Genomic DNA, 13227 nt, shown 5'->3' with positions numbered 1-13227 from the left:
CAGGAACTGTTTCAGATTAAAGGAAACTAAGGAGTTGTGATAACTGAATGCATTGTGTAATCTGGATTTTTCTCTTGCTATGAAGGGCATTATTGGGACAAGTGAAATCTGAATAGGTTCAGAGATTAGTTAGTAGTATTTTATTTTTATTTTTATCAATGTTAATTTTTTGATTTTCAGAATTGTACTGTGATTGTTTAAAAGAATGCCCCGGATTTTAGGAAATACACACTGAAGAAGATAGGAGTAAAGGGGCATTGTACCTGCAACTTACTCTCAAACGGTTCAAACGGATGGATGGATGGATGAAACGGGCAGACAGATAAGAGACAGACAGATAAAAGGGTAAGGTGAGTGTAATACAATATCAACATTTGAGAATCTGGTGAAGGGAATTAGGAAGGAATTTTTTATAGTGTTCTTGCAAGTTTTCTGTAAGTCAGAAATAATGTCTAAAACATTTTTTAAAAGAGGTGGACATTTTAGACTTTTCCCTCCTAAGTGAAAGCTCAACCAACCTCATGAATCCTTAAGAATTGAACAGGAGTAGAAAAAAAAAAAAAAGAAAGATTTATCATTGAGTCCCTCTCCTCTTAACAAATGCCATCCTCTGTGCTGCAATAGTTACGTCATAAAGAAATCCACGTGAGAGTAAGTGAGCCTGAAGCTGTGAATGATAAACGTCCCTGCTTCACTTCTGCAAAGAGTGTGATGAGAGCTTTCCTGGGGCCATAATGTGTATTAGATCACCTGTGCACGGTACTGAAAGGGACCGATCACGTGATGACCATCAAGCTAGACCATGCCCTGTCAAGAGCATCCGACTTCCAGCTTCTCCAGCCCAGGTGCCTGCCTCTCCTATACAACACGATCAGCCAATTGCCATACATCCTAAAAAATAAAACACACAAATAAGCTAACAACACAAAGCCTTTATTATACTGCTCAGGCCCTCAGCACAGCTCTCCGTTACTAATCCTTTCCGAGGAAGCAAGCGACCTTCATCTTCACTAACTAGGATTTCAATCACCCTCCATTTCTGTAAATGGCAATAGCACCATCTGTCTTAGGATCCCCATTCCAATGCCACCGCAGTCTGGCCTAACGTGCTCTCACAGAGAGAGAGGAAAGACCATAAACATGAATAACCCGATGACAAATGGAGAGAAGGAGCAAAAGGCTCCTTTCCTGACTCTAGATATTTGAGAACATGAACTACACTGCTAGCATAATATACACAGTGATATCTATGAATACAGTCCGTGCACACACACACAAGTGTACACTCACTGCATTAGATCTTCACCAACCACTCTATACTATACTATAACTGCTATAACTACCTCCAGACAAGTTAAGTCATTTTTCTGAGGAAACTTGGCCAGTGGGTGGCATGGCTGGGATTTAAACCCAGGTCTGTTCGGTTCTATCACCTGTGCCCTTCACCTTTACACTATACTGTTTTACCATCACTGATGGGAAAATGTGCTCTAAAGCGGCAAGGATCTCAGATGCATAGTGGAGTCCAAAACCCAGGTCTGTTCGGTTCTATCACCTGTGCCCTTCACCTTTACACTATACTGTTTTCCCATCACTGATGGGAAAATGTGCTCTAAAGCGGCAAGGATCTCAGATGCATAGTGGAGTCCATTCAATTCTAGGGCAGAGGGAGAGAGAAGTGGAAGATTCTCCAATACCTGGCTGCTTTCAACTTCAGTCTCCAGATTCTAAAGCAACTCCAAAACTCTTCGAAACTCCAGATTCTGGGAGATACTGAGATCACCCCTGGAATTCTTGGCTCCCCTTGCTTTATTCCTACCACCTCTAGTGGTTCTACCACTGGCCTCAAGCCTCACGTGCCCCCTCTTGCATCTGGTTCCTACAGTATGTGGTGTCTGTGCCGTCTACCTGGCACAAGCCACCTCCAGCATGAGACAGTGGGAAGAGCTCTGGTGTTAGGCTGGGTTCCCATCCCACTTCTGCTGCTTACAAAGATGCATGACACCGGTCAACCTCTCTGAGCCTCAGTTTCCTCATCTATAAAATGCAAATAATAACAACTACCTCTCCCATTTACAGTGAGAATCAGTTACCCTAAAATATATGTATCAGGCCCACTATATGTATTCAGTAATATTATCCTATCTCCTTGAGCTTGCAGTGATATTTTTCCCATGCGCCATGTGTTATGGGTACCAGGACCCATCACAACTATAACTGGGTTGCAGACCACTGGCTGGTAGACTGATAAGACTTTATCAGCCACACAATATATGCCATCCCATAAAAGGAAAGAAAAACAATGCATAAGTTAAAGCCTGATTGGAACTTCTCCATGGTTCCAACCTAGAACTTTGCTTACAGAGGGTCTGAGATCTAGCAGAGAGGTTTTCTCACCCGGTTAGCAGGAAGGGAAGCAATCCACGGCTATGTGGCCGCTCATGCTGCCCCATAGAGAGGCACTCAGACAGAGCCTGGGGCGGAGAGGGGGGCGGACAACAAATGTATATGCTTTTTGTCTCTACTTCCAAATATATTTGCATATTTGATCTACCAAGCATTATTAATTTCACGTCTTAACAATATGTCTTGTTTTCTTGAACTAGAATTGAAGTTACTTAAAAGCAGTGGTGATTCTATCAGACCCTTTCTTCTGTCTCCCACAGTGCTATTAACTGGTGATTCCCCTGCAGGAAACTGACTAATAACCAAAACTATTATCACAGATTCTGAATAATAACTAGGAAGGATTTTTTTAAAAATAGCTACAATTAGCAGGGCTTATTTAGCACTTATTGTGTGTCAGACACTGTTCCAAGCATTTGGTACACATAAACTCTCCTAACAATTCTATGAACTAAGTGCTGTTATGAGCCCCATTACATAGATAAAGAAACCAAGGCTCAGACAGGGTAAGCAAGTTGCTTGGGGTCACACAGCCAGGAAGTGGTGAAGTCAGGATGAAAACCCAGGCTGTCTGGCTCCAAAGCTCCTACCCTTACCCACCCCACCTGACCCGACCCCACCCCCAATGCCACATGAGCTTTGGGTGAGATGGAACCCCAACCCTGATACTTAACTCATCTAAATGAGATTAGACAAGGCATGTTCTCGCTTAAAGCCTATTTCCTCTCCTGTAAAATGTGATGTTTGAGTATTAAATAGAATAAACCGTGAAAATTACCAGCATACAATAAGTGTTTAATAAGTGATAGCTGTCATTCATATTATAATAATAATCATTCAATCAACAGACTTTTGGTTTTAGTGAAGATGTGTCCACAGAGCTGTGGACACATTAATTCAAGTATATTTATGATTACCTTTATTCCCATCTTAATTTAGGTTCGCCCAAAATCAGACCCGAGACAAGGTTTGGGGTGCAAGTAGTGTATTTGGGAGGTGATCCCAGGAAGTAGGATGAGGGAATGGAGACGTGAGGCAGGGAAGGAAGAAAAGCCCATAAAGAACGTTATGGGGAGTATCTCCTTAGGCAACTGGGGATGGGTTCAGAATGAGCCCCCAAAGGCATATTATGCACTAATCCTTGTCCTTCATCTTGAAGGTTGCTTCCAAGGACACAAACCCACTGGCATTTCCAGCCCACCCTGCACTCAGGACGAACATGCTCCACTGGCCCCAAAACAGCTCCCAGTCAGAGACACAAGAGCTTGAGACAGAAAGCCCTTGGTGTGTACAGGAAGTGTCCACCAAAGCTGCAGGTGACATCTGACATCTGACATGGGTGTATGGGCAACCTCACAGCTCTGAGAAGTGGGCAGACATAGTCTTCTCACCACCAAGACAATAATTCCAGTGTGGCTTGTTTGCAGTCACAAGGCTTGTTAGCAGCAAAGTTGGGACTCAGCTAGGGCTCCTTCTAAAACACCTCCTAGGAAACTCTCAACTCCTTCAAAAGTACAAGAGATGAAGGCAGGCACTGGGTAAGTAAAATGACTCTACATATAACAGAAAAAATCTCACCAGCATGTTATCTCCTGTTTGTTCCTTATAAATAACAAAGTACCTCTAACTAAATACCCTGTTACCCAACCAGCATAACTCACTACAATATTTCATAATAAAATAAGCACATTCTTGAACTAATTTTTCATTGTGGAACTTCAGAGATGCTACATCAGTAGGTATGTGGCAACGGATGATAGATTCATGAGTGGTGTTTGTGTAAGCCTTTGGGGCAAATACAACGAGGTAGTCCATTTGATCTTTAGAAAACCCAGCGTGTTTTAAATGAGCCCTACTGCACTGAATTTCTCCAACACCACAGGACTGAAAGATTCACCAGCTTTAGGGAAGGGCAGGATCCTGATCAGGGTTAGGGAAGGGTTTTGATGAGGATAAGAAACTATCTTTACTCCAGATCTGGGAAGAGGTCCTGAAATTTAAGGTAGTTGGCACTAGAACAACACCAAATGAGAAGGTAAAACTTGAATAGAACTTTCTTATGCAAAGTAATAACAATACTTTAAAAATCCCATAAGCAAAAATAAAAAAAATTAAAATCCCATTAGCATAAATTTTACTAGAAATAATTATGTTATATATAATATGCATATCAAATTCTTCTATAAATTATGGAAGACCTTATTAAAGACCTCCCTAGTTTAAAATGAGAAATTCAGCCTGAATAGGCCACGAGTCCTACTAGAAGATTTTTTGTTTGTTTGTTTGTTTGTCTGTTGTTGTTTTTTTTTGTCTTTTTTTTCGTGTCTGGCAACGAATCGCAACCCTCAGTGTTGCCCCCGTACCGGACCGGGGACCGGCAACAAGTCCTACTAGAAGATTTTTTTGTTTGTTTGTTTGTTTGTCTGTTGTTATTTTTTTTTGTCTTTTTTTTCGTGTCCGGCAACGGATCGCAACCCTCAGTGTTGCCCCCGTACCGGACCGGGGACCGGCAACGGGATTGCAACCCTCGGTGTTGCTCCCGCGCCTTGCTCAGCCAGTGAGCAGGAACTGGTCTGTATGTGGGATCTGAACCCTCGGGCGGGAGCCCCGCTGCGCTTCCCAAACGGTGCACTATCCATTGCGCCACCGGGCCGGCCCACTACTAGAAGATTTTTTAAAGAGAAATTGTGGGTAAAGGTTGATACAATCTTTTCCTGCTGCGCACTATCCAGTGCGCCACCGGGCCAGCCCACTACTAGAAGATTTTTTAAAGAGAAATTGTGGGTAAAGGTTGATACAATCTTTTCCTCTTCTGCATGAGAATTTGACCTTCGGTTAACTTTCTGGCTCCAATCCTCTGAACCTTCAGAAAGAGGAAATGTCGCTGTGTTAGTGGGCCACACTGCTCATAGTAGAACTGCCTCTGCTTGGGAGACTGCATCTGTGCTGGGTGTTCGTGGTATGAACCTGAAAGACCCGATGGGGACTCCACAGCTTTGGGAGTCTTGGAGTAGCATGCCTGTTAGAACTGGGCATGTCCCCTGCAGGGACCCTGGGAGCTCAGCTGATGGAGCTGTTACAAGAGCAGTTGTCCCTAAGCCAGCATGCCTCCCACATCTGCTAAATGTGGGTCTCAGCACCTTGCACCTGAGCTGCCGTGTGGAGATGGGGGAAAGGAAGAATAGCCCCTGAGGATCCACAGAAGAGCTGCCTGGTGCTGTCCTCATGCTCCTCGGTCAATCTGAGTGTGTCTGGATGCTTAGTTGGGCCTAAAAGGAAATGCTGGATAAGCATAGTAGAAGCGTTCCTATTTTAATGAATATACTGTTACTCACAAACTAATCGTTCCACTCTTGTCCTTATAAATCCATTAGAGTTCCTTACAATAATTAGCACAGTGATCTGTAGATGTGTGCCAGTGAGTTTAAGTGCTTGCACATAATTAGTTTTCTAAAACAGACAAAAAGATCCCTCCTGAAATCTTATTTACATAATGAATCTGTTGAGCAAAGCCTGTTCTCACACAAACTACGAATGAGATAGCCTAAGCCATGCACGAAATTGAATGAGGTGGAACAAACAGAATGAGGTTTGAGTGCCGGTGTAATAAACACGTGCCCTGTGGCTCCTATCAAAGCTGGTCTCCCTGCTCATGGGCCAGCTGATGATTTTGATACACTGCCCCAGAAGGGTAGAGGTTTCTGTTCACACATAAACAGTACAGGGGTCTGAAAACAGGCTCTTCCGAGCTGGGGCAGTAGGGGGCCTCAGACCTCAGTCATGCCCCCCCAGCACAAGCAAGCAGTCCTGTGATGACCACTAAGCCACTGCAAGAAGCACCCTGGGCTCTCCCAAGCCAGGCAGTGGGGGTCCTCGGGCCTCAGTCACATCCCCCAACATGAGCAACCAGCCCAGTGACAACAACCAAGCCACCACAGGAAGCGCCCCAGGCTCTCCCAAGCTGGGAAAGTGGGGGACCTTGGGCCTCAGTCACGCGCCCCCCAACATGACCAACCAGTCCTGCAACAACCACCAAACCACAGCAAGAAGGACCCCAGGTTCTGAGATGGGATGGTGGGGGGGGTGAGGGCTTTTGCCACATCCTCCTGACATCTGCAGCCAGCCCAGCAGTGACCAAGCCACTGCTAGAAGCCCCCCAGTCTCCACTGTGGGAATGAGGGGGGTGCCACAGACCTCAATCCCATCCCTCCTCCTTCCTCTTTCTTCCATCACATTTCCTTCCCCTTTCCCCTCTTCCCCTCCCTCCCAACTGCCCTGCAACAACATCATAGAATGTAAAAAATAATATTAATAAAATTAAATTTAAAAATTACCTTTAAAAAGGATTTGCATAAAAAAAATTATGATAGAATTCCTTTTTAATATGGAGCTTCTCCTATGTATTTAAAATGTGATTCAGTTTATAGAAATGCAGTTTACTCTTACAGACCCTCTGACAATGAAAAGCAAGTCATTTGTGTCATGGGCAGACAAATGAGAGAATCTAAAGACATACAAATCATTGCACACATGAGACTTGTTAGGCTTTTTTTCCTCGACAACATGATCATGAGTCGTAGTCATAGATGATAGTCAAATGACCAGAATCCCTGAGATTGCTCCCTCTTAATTTTCTAACAGCTAATTGTAAGATATCCATGCCAGTTGACCCATATAAGTGTGGCCACAAAACCAAGGGAGGAAAAAAGACTGCTTAGAGTCTTCTTCATAACTCCCCATGTCAATGTCTACCTGTATCTATAAAATTATATCCATAGATCTATGTCAGTTTTTCTCAAACTTTTTTCCATTATGGCCCCTTTAGAAATGTTTTTAGATTTCTTTTTCCTAATCTCCACCACAAACCCCCAATGAAATTTTAATGCCACAGATACACTGTCTGTGTACACTGCATATCTGCCTATGTACACTGCATATCTGTCTATGTACACTGCATATCTATGTACACTGCATATGTGCCTATGTACACTGCATATGTGCCTATGTACACTGCATATCTGCCTATGTACACTGCATATCTATGTACACTGCATATCTGCCTATGTACACTGCATATCTGCCTATGTACACTGCATATCTTTCTATGTACACTGCATATCTATGTACACTGCGTATCTGTCTATGTACACTGCATATCTGCCTATGTACACCGCATATCTATGTACACTGCATATCTGCCTATGTACACTGCATATCTGTCTTTGCGGAGCCACAGACTACTGTAAAATCCAAGATATTTTCTACCTCCCCTAAGAACCAAATTTGCCCCCTCAGGAGTGATTTCACCCTGGTTGGAGAATGCCTACTCTATGTATGTGTTACTCGTGTGCTACATATATGCATTATATGTATGTGTATATATTATGCAAACATAATATATGTGCATAGAAAATGAGAGAAATGACACATACTTTCTACTTTCTTCATCATATTTTCTAAGATGTTTCAACTTCCACAATAACCAAGTATTACTTTCAGTGGAGAAAAAAAAATAAAGCCTCTTATTTCGTGTGTGTGTGTGTGTGTGTGTGTGTGCGCGCGCGCGCGCACGCGCTAGTAAGGCCAGAGAAGGAAAACCACACACTTAAATGGAAAAAAAGAAAGGAAAGGAAAAGAAGGAAGTAAGCAGTTCTTAGAGAGTGAACACAAAGCAGCAGAAATGGTTTTGATTAAGACCAGTCATGGCTGTCTGACATATTCCAACACACCTGCACGGCAAGGCTCCCAGCAGAGATAAGACACGCTACAGCTAATATTTTTTTTCTTGCCGTGTTCATTCTGAAAAGGTGAGATCCTACTGGGGATAGGTTTGAAACCCAAACAGTCCGTCTGATAAACACCATCATCGATGTGGCTGAGAGTGCTGAGGATAAAAGGTCTAAACCTAGCCTTCCTCCAACCCAAGACCTCCCACGGTGTTGTGTGCTTTAAAAATCACAGGAACCAACAGTTTTGAAAGATTTGGATCCTGTTCAGAAAGACCTGTGACTTTGAAACTTTGTTTCATCCTTTAAAAGGAAATAAAGGTTCTGAAGACTGCTGAGTTAGCAACAGAGACCAGGCCCAGCAGAGTATGGGGTTAAAGAAAAGAAACCAGAGACAAAAGAGAGACTGCTGAAACCAGAATGCACTGAGTAGCTCTGGAAGTCTCTTTGGCCCCTTTCCACGGGATATAGAGCTGGCTTCTCAAACCTTCTCACCTACACTCTGAGGCGGTTTATTCTAGAATCAAAGCCATCCAGAGTGGGAAAAACCACCAGAGGGAGTGAAAAAAAGCACATATCTGAAACAGGTTTTACAAAACAACACAAGTATTTATTCTTACCACATGTAATGTGTTCCAATATATTCTAGTCTAGGCTAGTCTATTTCATTTTTTTAATGCTAGTCACAGCCCATGAAAATGATGCCATCGTCCACTAATGAGTCATGACCTCAGATTTAAAAATATGAATGTATTCCAACCCCTTTGGTCCACAGATGAGAAAGCCAAGATTCAGAGAGGTTAAATTCAAGGTCACAAGGCTGCCTTCTGGCAGAACTAGGAGCAGCTCAGACCCAGGTAAATGTTGGCTGTTGTTATCAGTCTAATAACTGGAACTCAGCTCGACTAATGCCTTTCCTATAAGCCCTGCCTTATTGAATTCCTGGTCAGAATTCATGCTGCCTCCTTTCCCCCTGCCCACACTATCCACGTTACCTCTGTCTCTGTCTTGGATTTTTTTTTTTTAAAACACTTGAGGACGTGGTGCCCTGATGTCTCCCTGTGAATCTGGAGACATGGTCCCAGGCCAAGTGGTCCCATGGCATTGTCCACATCACTAAACTCAACACTGTGCCTCTCTCCTCTCCTCTTGCCATGAACACAGCATCCTCTGAGGAGCTACTTTCCTTGAGGAAGAGTTGAGCTTGCTAACCCAGACAGAAGAACCTGATGGGCAAAGCTTCAGTCTGCAGGATACATTGTACAATCAGTGTCTCAGATTCACCCACGCATGGTAGCAAGAGCTCCTAAAACACTGACTGAATTGGTGGAGACCCTCATGGGCAGCTACTCTGAAGCCCCCTGAGGGATGACAACTGAGCACAGGCAATAGGAGGGGTCAGTTGTATGTCCCAGAGTCCTGGGACCCTCAGCAGTGCTTAAATAATGTGCTGCAGGTCTCTTATGACGTTTCACTCCATCAACTGGGAACTGATATACATCAACTGATATACAATTTCCAAAAAGGCTGAGTCGATTTGGAAGACTTTGAGGAAGTGGGCAATTCAGCCCTATCCAGACAAAATAAACCCAACAGGGGTCTGGGAAAAGGCTCACACTTAAAAACCAAAGCCAGCCTTTCTCACTTGACCCCTATCTTGTAGATTAAGAGATCGTGTTTCCAGAGACTCTTCTTTCTGATCAAGTTCTGCATCACTTTGTGGCATGCACAGGGAGGCGGTGAGGAGGGTGCCCTGACTGTGGGACACTATAGCAAGCAGACCCCAAACACCTTCCCCACCTTCCACTAAGGTGGCAGCTTGGCCCCCAGCCTTCCTGCAACTCTACCGCACGTCCACATCTTGAGGTCTCAGCAGCCTCCAATCTCTGTGGTTCTCACAAAACCATGAAGCTCAAACCCAACTCCAATCAGAAAAGTATCCATCCTCTACTTAAACCTCTGAGGTCCCAAACATGTGTTCTGTGTCCCCAAGCTAGCTGTCACACCACAGCTGGAATGACCTTCGTAAAATCGTGTCCTTCACTTAAATCTCTCTAGGGCCTTCACAGGTCCTTAGAATGGAAAATCAATCTCTACACCATGGCTTCCAACGGAGTTTCACAAACCACAGCCCATGGGCCAAATCTGGCCAGGGACCTGTTTTGATAGGTGAAGTTTTATTGGAGTACAGTCACACCCATTTGTTTACGTATCGTCCATGGCTGTGTGTGTGCTACAACGGCAGACTTGAGTAACTGCAACAGAGAACAGACGGCCTGAAAAACCTAAAATATTTACGCTTTAGCCCTTTACAGAAAAAGTTTGCCAACCCCTGGCTTGCAGGATCCTGCCTAACTTTTTTTTTTTAATTATTGTAATAAAATACACATAACATAAAATTTACCATTTTAACCATTTTTAGATGTGCAGTTCAGTGACAGTAAGTACACTGGTATTGTTGTGCAACCATCACCACCATCCTTGTCCAGAACTTTTTCATCTTCCCAAATTGAAACTCTGTTCCTATTAAATAATAACTTCCCATTCTCCCTCCTCCCAACTCCTGGCAACCACTATTCCACTTTCTGACTCTATGAATCTGAGTACTCTAAGTACCTCATATACGTGGAATCATGTAGAATTTGTCCTTTTGTGACTGGCTTATTTCACTTAGCATAACCTCTTAAGAGTTCATGCATGTTGTAGCATGCATCAGAATTTCCTTCCTTGTTGAGGTTGAATAATATTGCATTCTAAGGATAGACCATATTTTGTGTATGCATTCATCTGCTGGTGGACACTCGGGTTGTTTCCACCCTTAGGTTATTGGGAATGGTGTTGCTCCCTTAGCCACAGGGACCTCTGTCAATTCCCCCAATGTGTCACGCTTCCTTTCTCCCTCCACTGAGATGAGCTGTAGGTATCAAACATGCACTGGATTTCAAAGACTTCCAGAAACAAGAATGCTAAATATCTAGGTAATAATATTTTACATTGATTCTATGTTGACATGATAATATTTTGACATACTGTGTTAAATACATATTATGAAAATTAATATCTTCTTTCTTTTTATTCTTTTTAAAGTAGCTACTAGAAAATTAAGGTTAATGCATAGCTCATATCCTATTTGTAGGAGCAGCACTAGGCAGGGCTCAACAAACTTTTCCTGTAAAGGGCCAGATGGCAAGTATTTTCAGCTTTGCAGGCCATACTCAACTAGGCCATTGTCACACAAAAGCAGCCATAGACAATGCATAAAAGAATGAACACGTTCATGTTCTAAGACATTTTATTTACAAAAACAGGCCACAGGTCAGATTTAACCATAGTTTGCCAACCCATAATCCAGAATATTAATAGTATAAAACAGTTTCTAGAAAATCCTATTCTGTTCATCTTCTCAGAACCCTCAGTGAAAAGCCATGTTTCATTCAACGAGAGTGGAAAACACAAGTCTATTCCCGCCTCCTTGGCCACCAGGTGGCCCCTTGCAGCCCAGGGCCCCTCCGCTCCGGGGCACCCTAAACCACACTCACTTGGGCGTGTGAGCCTCATCCACGCGGTGGCCCAGCTGGAACTCGTGGGATTTGCTCCGATGCAGTGCTGTGAACCCTGGGATCAAGTGGATCAGCTTTCGGGAGGAGGGCGGTGGGGTCCCCGGGGGCTTCAGCTTGTTCTTCCTCCTTATGGGTGGTGTACCCGGCGGGGTGACGGTGACGATATTGGGGGTGCGTGGAGGGGTGCGGACTGTGTGCCGCTGCCGGGGCGAGGGGGGCAGGGAACGGTGGCCAGACTCCATTGGTGGTGGCGGGCACAGGCCTGGATAGGCGTCCACGGTGAGCCTGTCCACATGGGTGTACACGGGGGCCCCAGGAGTGGGGCTGGTGTGACAGTAGTGCTGGACGCACTTGGACTGGACCCTGGGGCTCTGGGAGAGGTGGGTGCGGATCCATGGGGTGGGCTCCGGGGTGCACACGGGATTGTTCTCCTTCCCCGTCTCTGTGGTGGGCCACTGGATGGTCCAATCTTGTTTGGAAAGGTTGCCTCCTGAATTGGAACAAAGGAGCAGAAAGAACGGATAAGCCGTGAGAAAGCCAGGTGGGTTACACTATGGGCACCACTGCATCACATGCACCATTACATCACATGGACCATTGCATCATATGCACCATTTCACCATATGCACAATTAGGCCATAAACACCTAAATATATAAATGTGCACCTTGTTATATCATGTGCACATTTACATAAATACAACCACACCCACTTGACTGCTAGGAAAAGAGAATGAAATCCCTTTGCTGATCATGTTACCCTCTCCCCCACTCAGCTGCCTTACCTTCCACTGTCCCCTGGGAGCCCACAGAAAAGCAAAGAAGTTAATTCTTGCCTTTTGAGCTTTCCAAAGGTCCCAGTTCCAGCAGTTCTGAGGTGATTTAAAGGATGTTCAAGGACAGCTTTTCCCTGACTTGGCAATTTTAATACCTAACCCCCCATGTGAGATACACAAATTCTGCAGCAGTCAAGTGCTCCCCGGTCCCTCCCTGTCTACTTCTGCTGGGTCTACAGTTGCCATGTACTCATTCATGCATTTGTCCAACAAACATTTTCTGAATGCTGCCTATGTGCCAAGCACTGTGCTTGGAAAAGGCACATCAGCAACACACAGACAAGGTCCAGGTGCTCTGGACTTATATTCTGCCAAAGCAGAGACATGATAGGCAAGCAAACAGGCTCGCTGAGGGATTTCAGATGGTTATTAGCACTGGGAGGGAAATAAACAGAATGATGTGATAAAAAGAGTGTGGTCAACAGCAAATGGATAAGCAGACTGTGGTACTTACAAACCACGAACTACTGCTCAGCCATTAAAAGGAACCAAGTATTGATTCACATAACAACCTGAGTGAATCTGCAGAGAATTATGCTGAGCAAAAAAAGTCAATCCCAAAAGGTTATTTACTGTATGACTTCATTTATATAACATTTTTGAAATGGAAGTAAGTTGATGGCTGCTAGGCATTAGGGATGAGGGACAAGAAGGTAGGAGGGAAGTGGGTGTAGCTTTCAAAGAGCAACATGAGGGATCCC

At 44.2% G+C, this 13227-nt stretch overlaps 1 protein-coding gene across 1 annotated transcript in view; it reads right to left on the bottom strand.

Annotated features, from left to right (window-relative positions):
- Nucleotides 1-13227, bottom strand: part of LOC103599214 (kinase suppressor of Ras 2) — a gene marked incomplete at its 3' end in the record, with an annotated part of 244172 nt that overhangs the window by 153084 nt on the left and 77861 nt on the right. The window contains exon 3 of the mRNA XM_008583318.1: nt 11672-12182. Coding sequence (XP_008581540.1) covers nt 11672-12182 — 511 coding nt within the window. The remainder of the gene's footprint in view (nt 1-11671; nt 12183-13227) is intronic.

Source organism: Galeopterus variegatus, unplaced genomic scaffold (assembly GCF_000696425.1).
Source record: "Galeopterus variegatus unplaced genomic scaffold, G_variegatus-3.0.2 Scaffold2886, whole genome shotgun sequence".
In the NCBI taxonomy this organism is placed as follows: Eukaryota; Metazoa; Chordata; class Mammalia; order Dermoptera; family Cynocephalidae; genus Galeopterus; species Galeopterus variegatus.
This window is presented reverse-complemented; position numbering and strand designations above follow the sequence as displayed.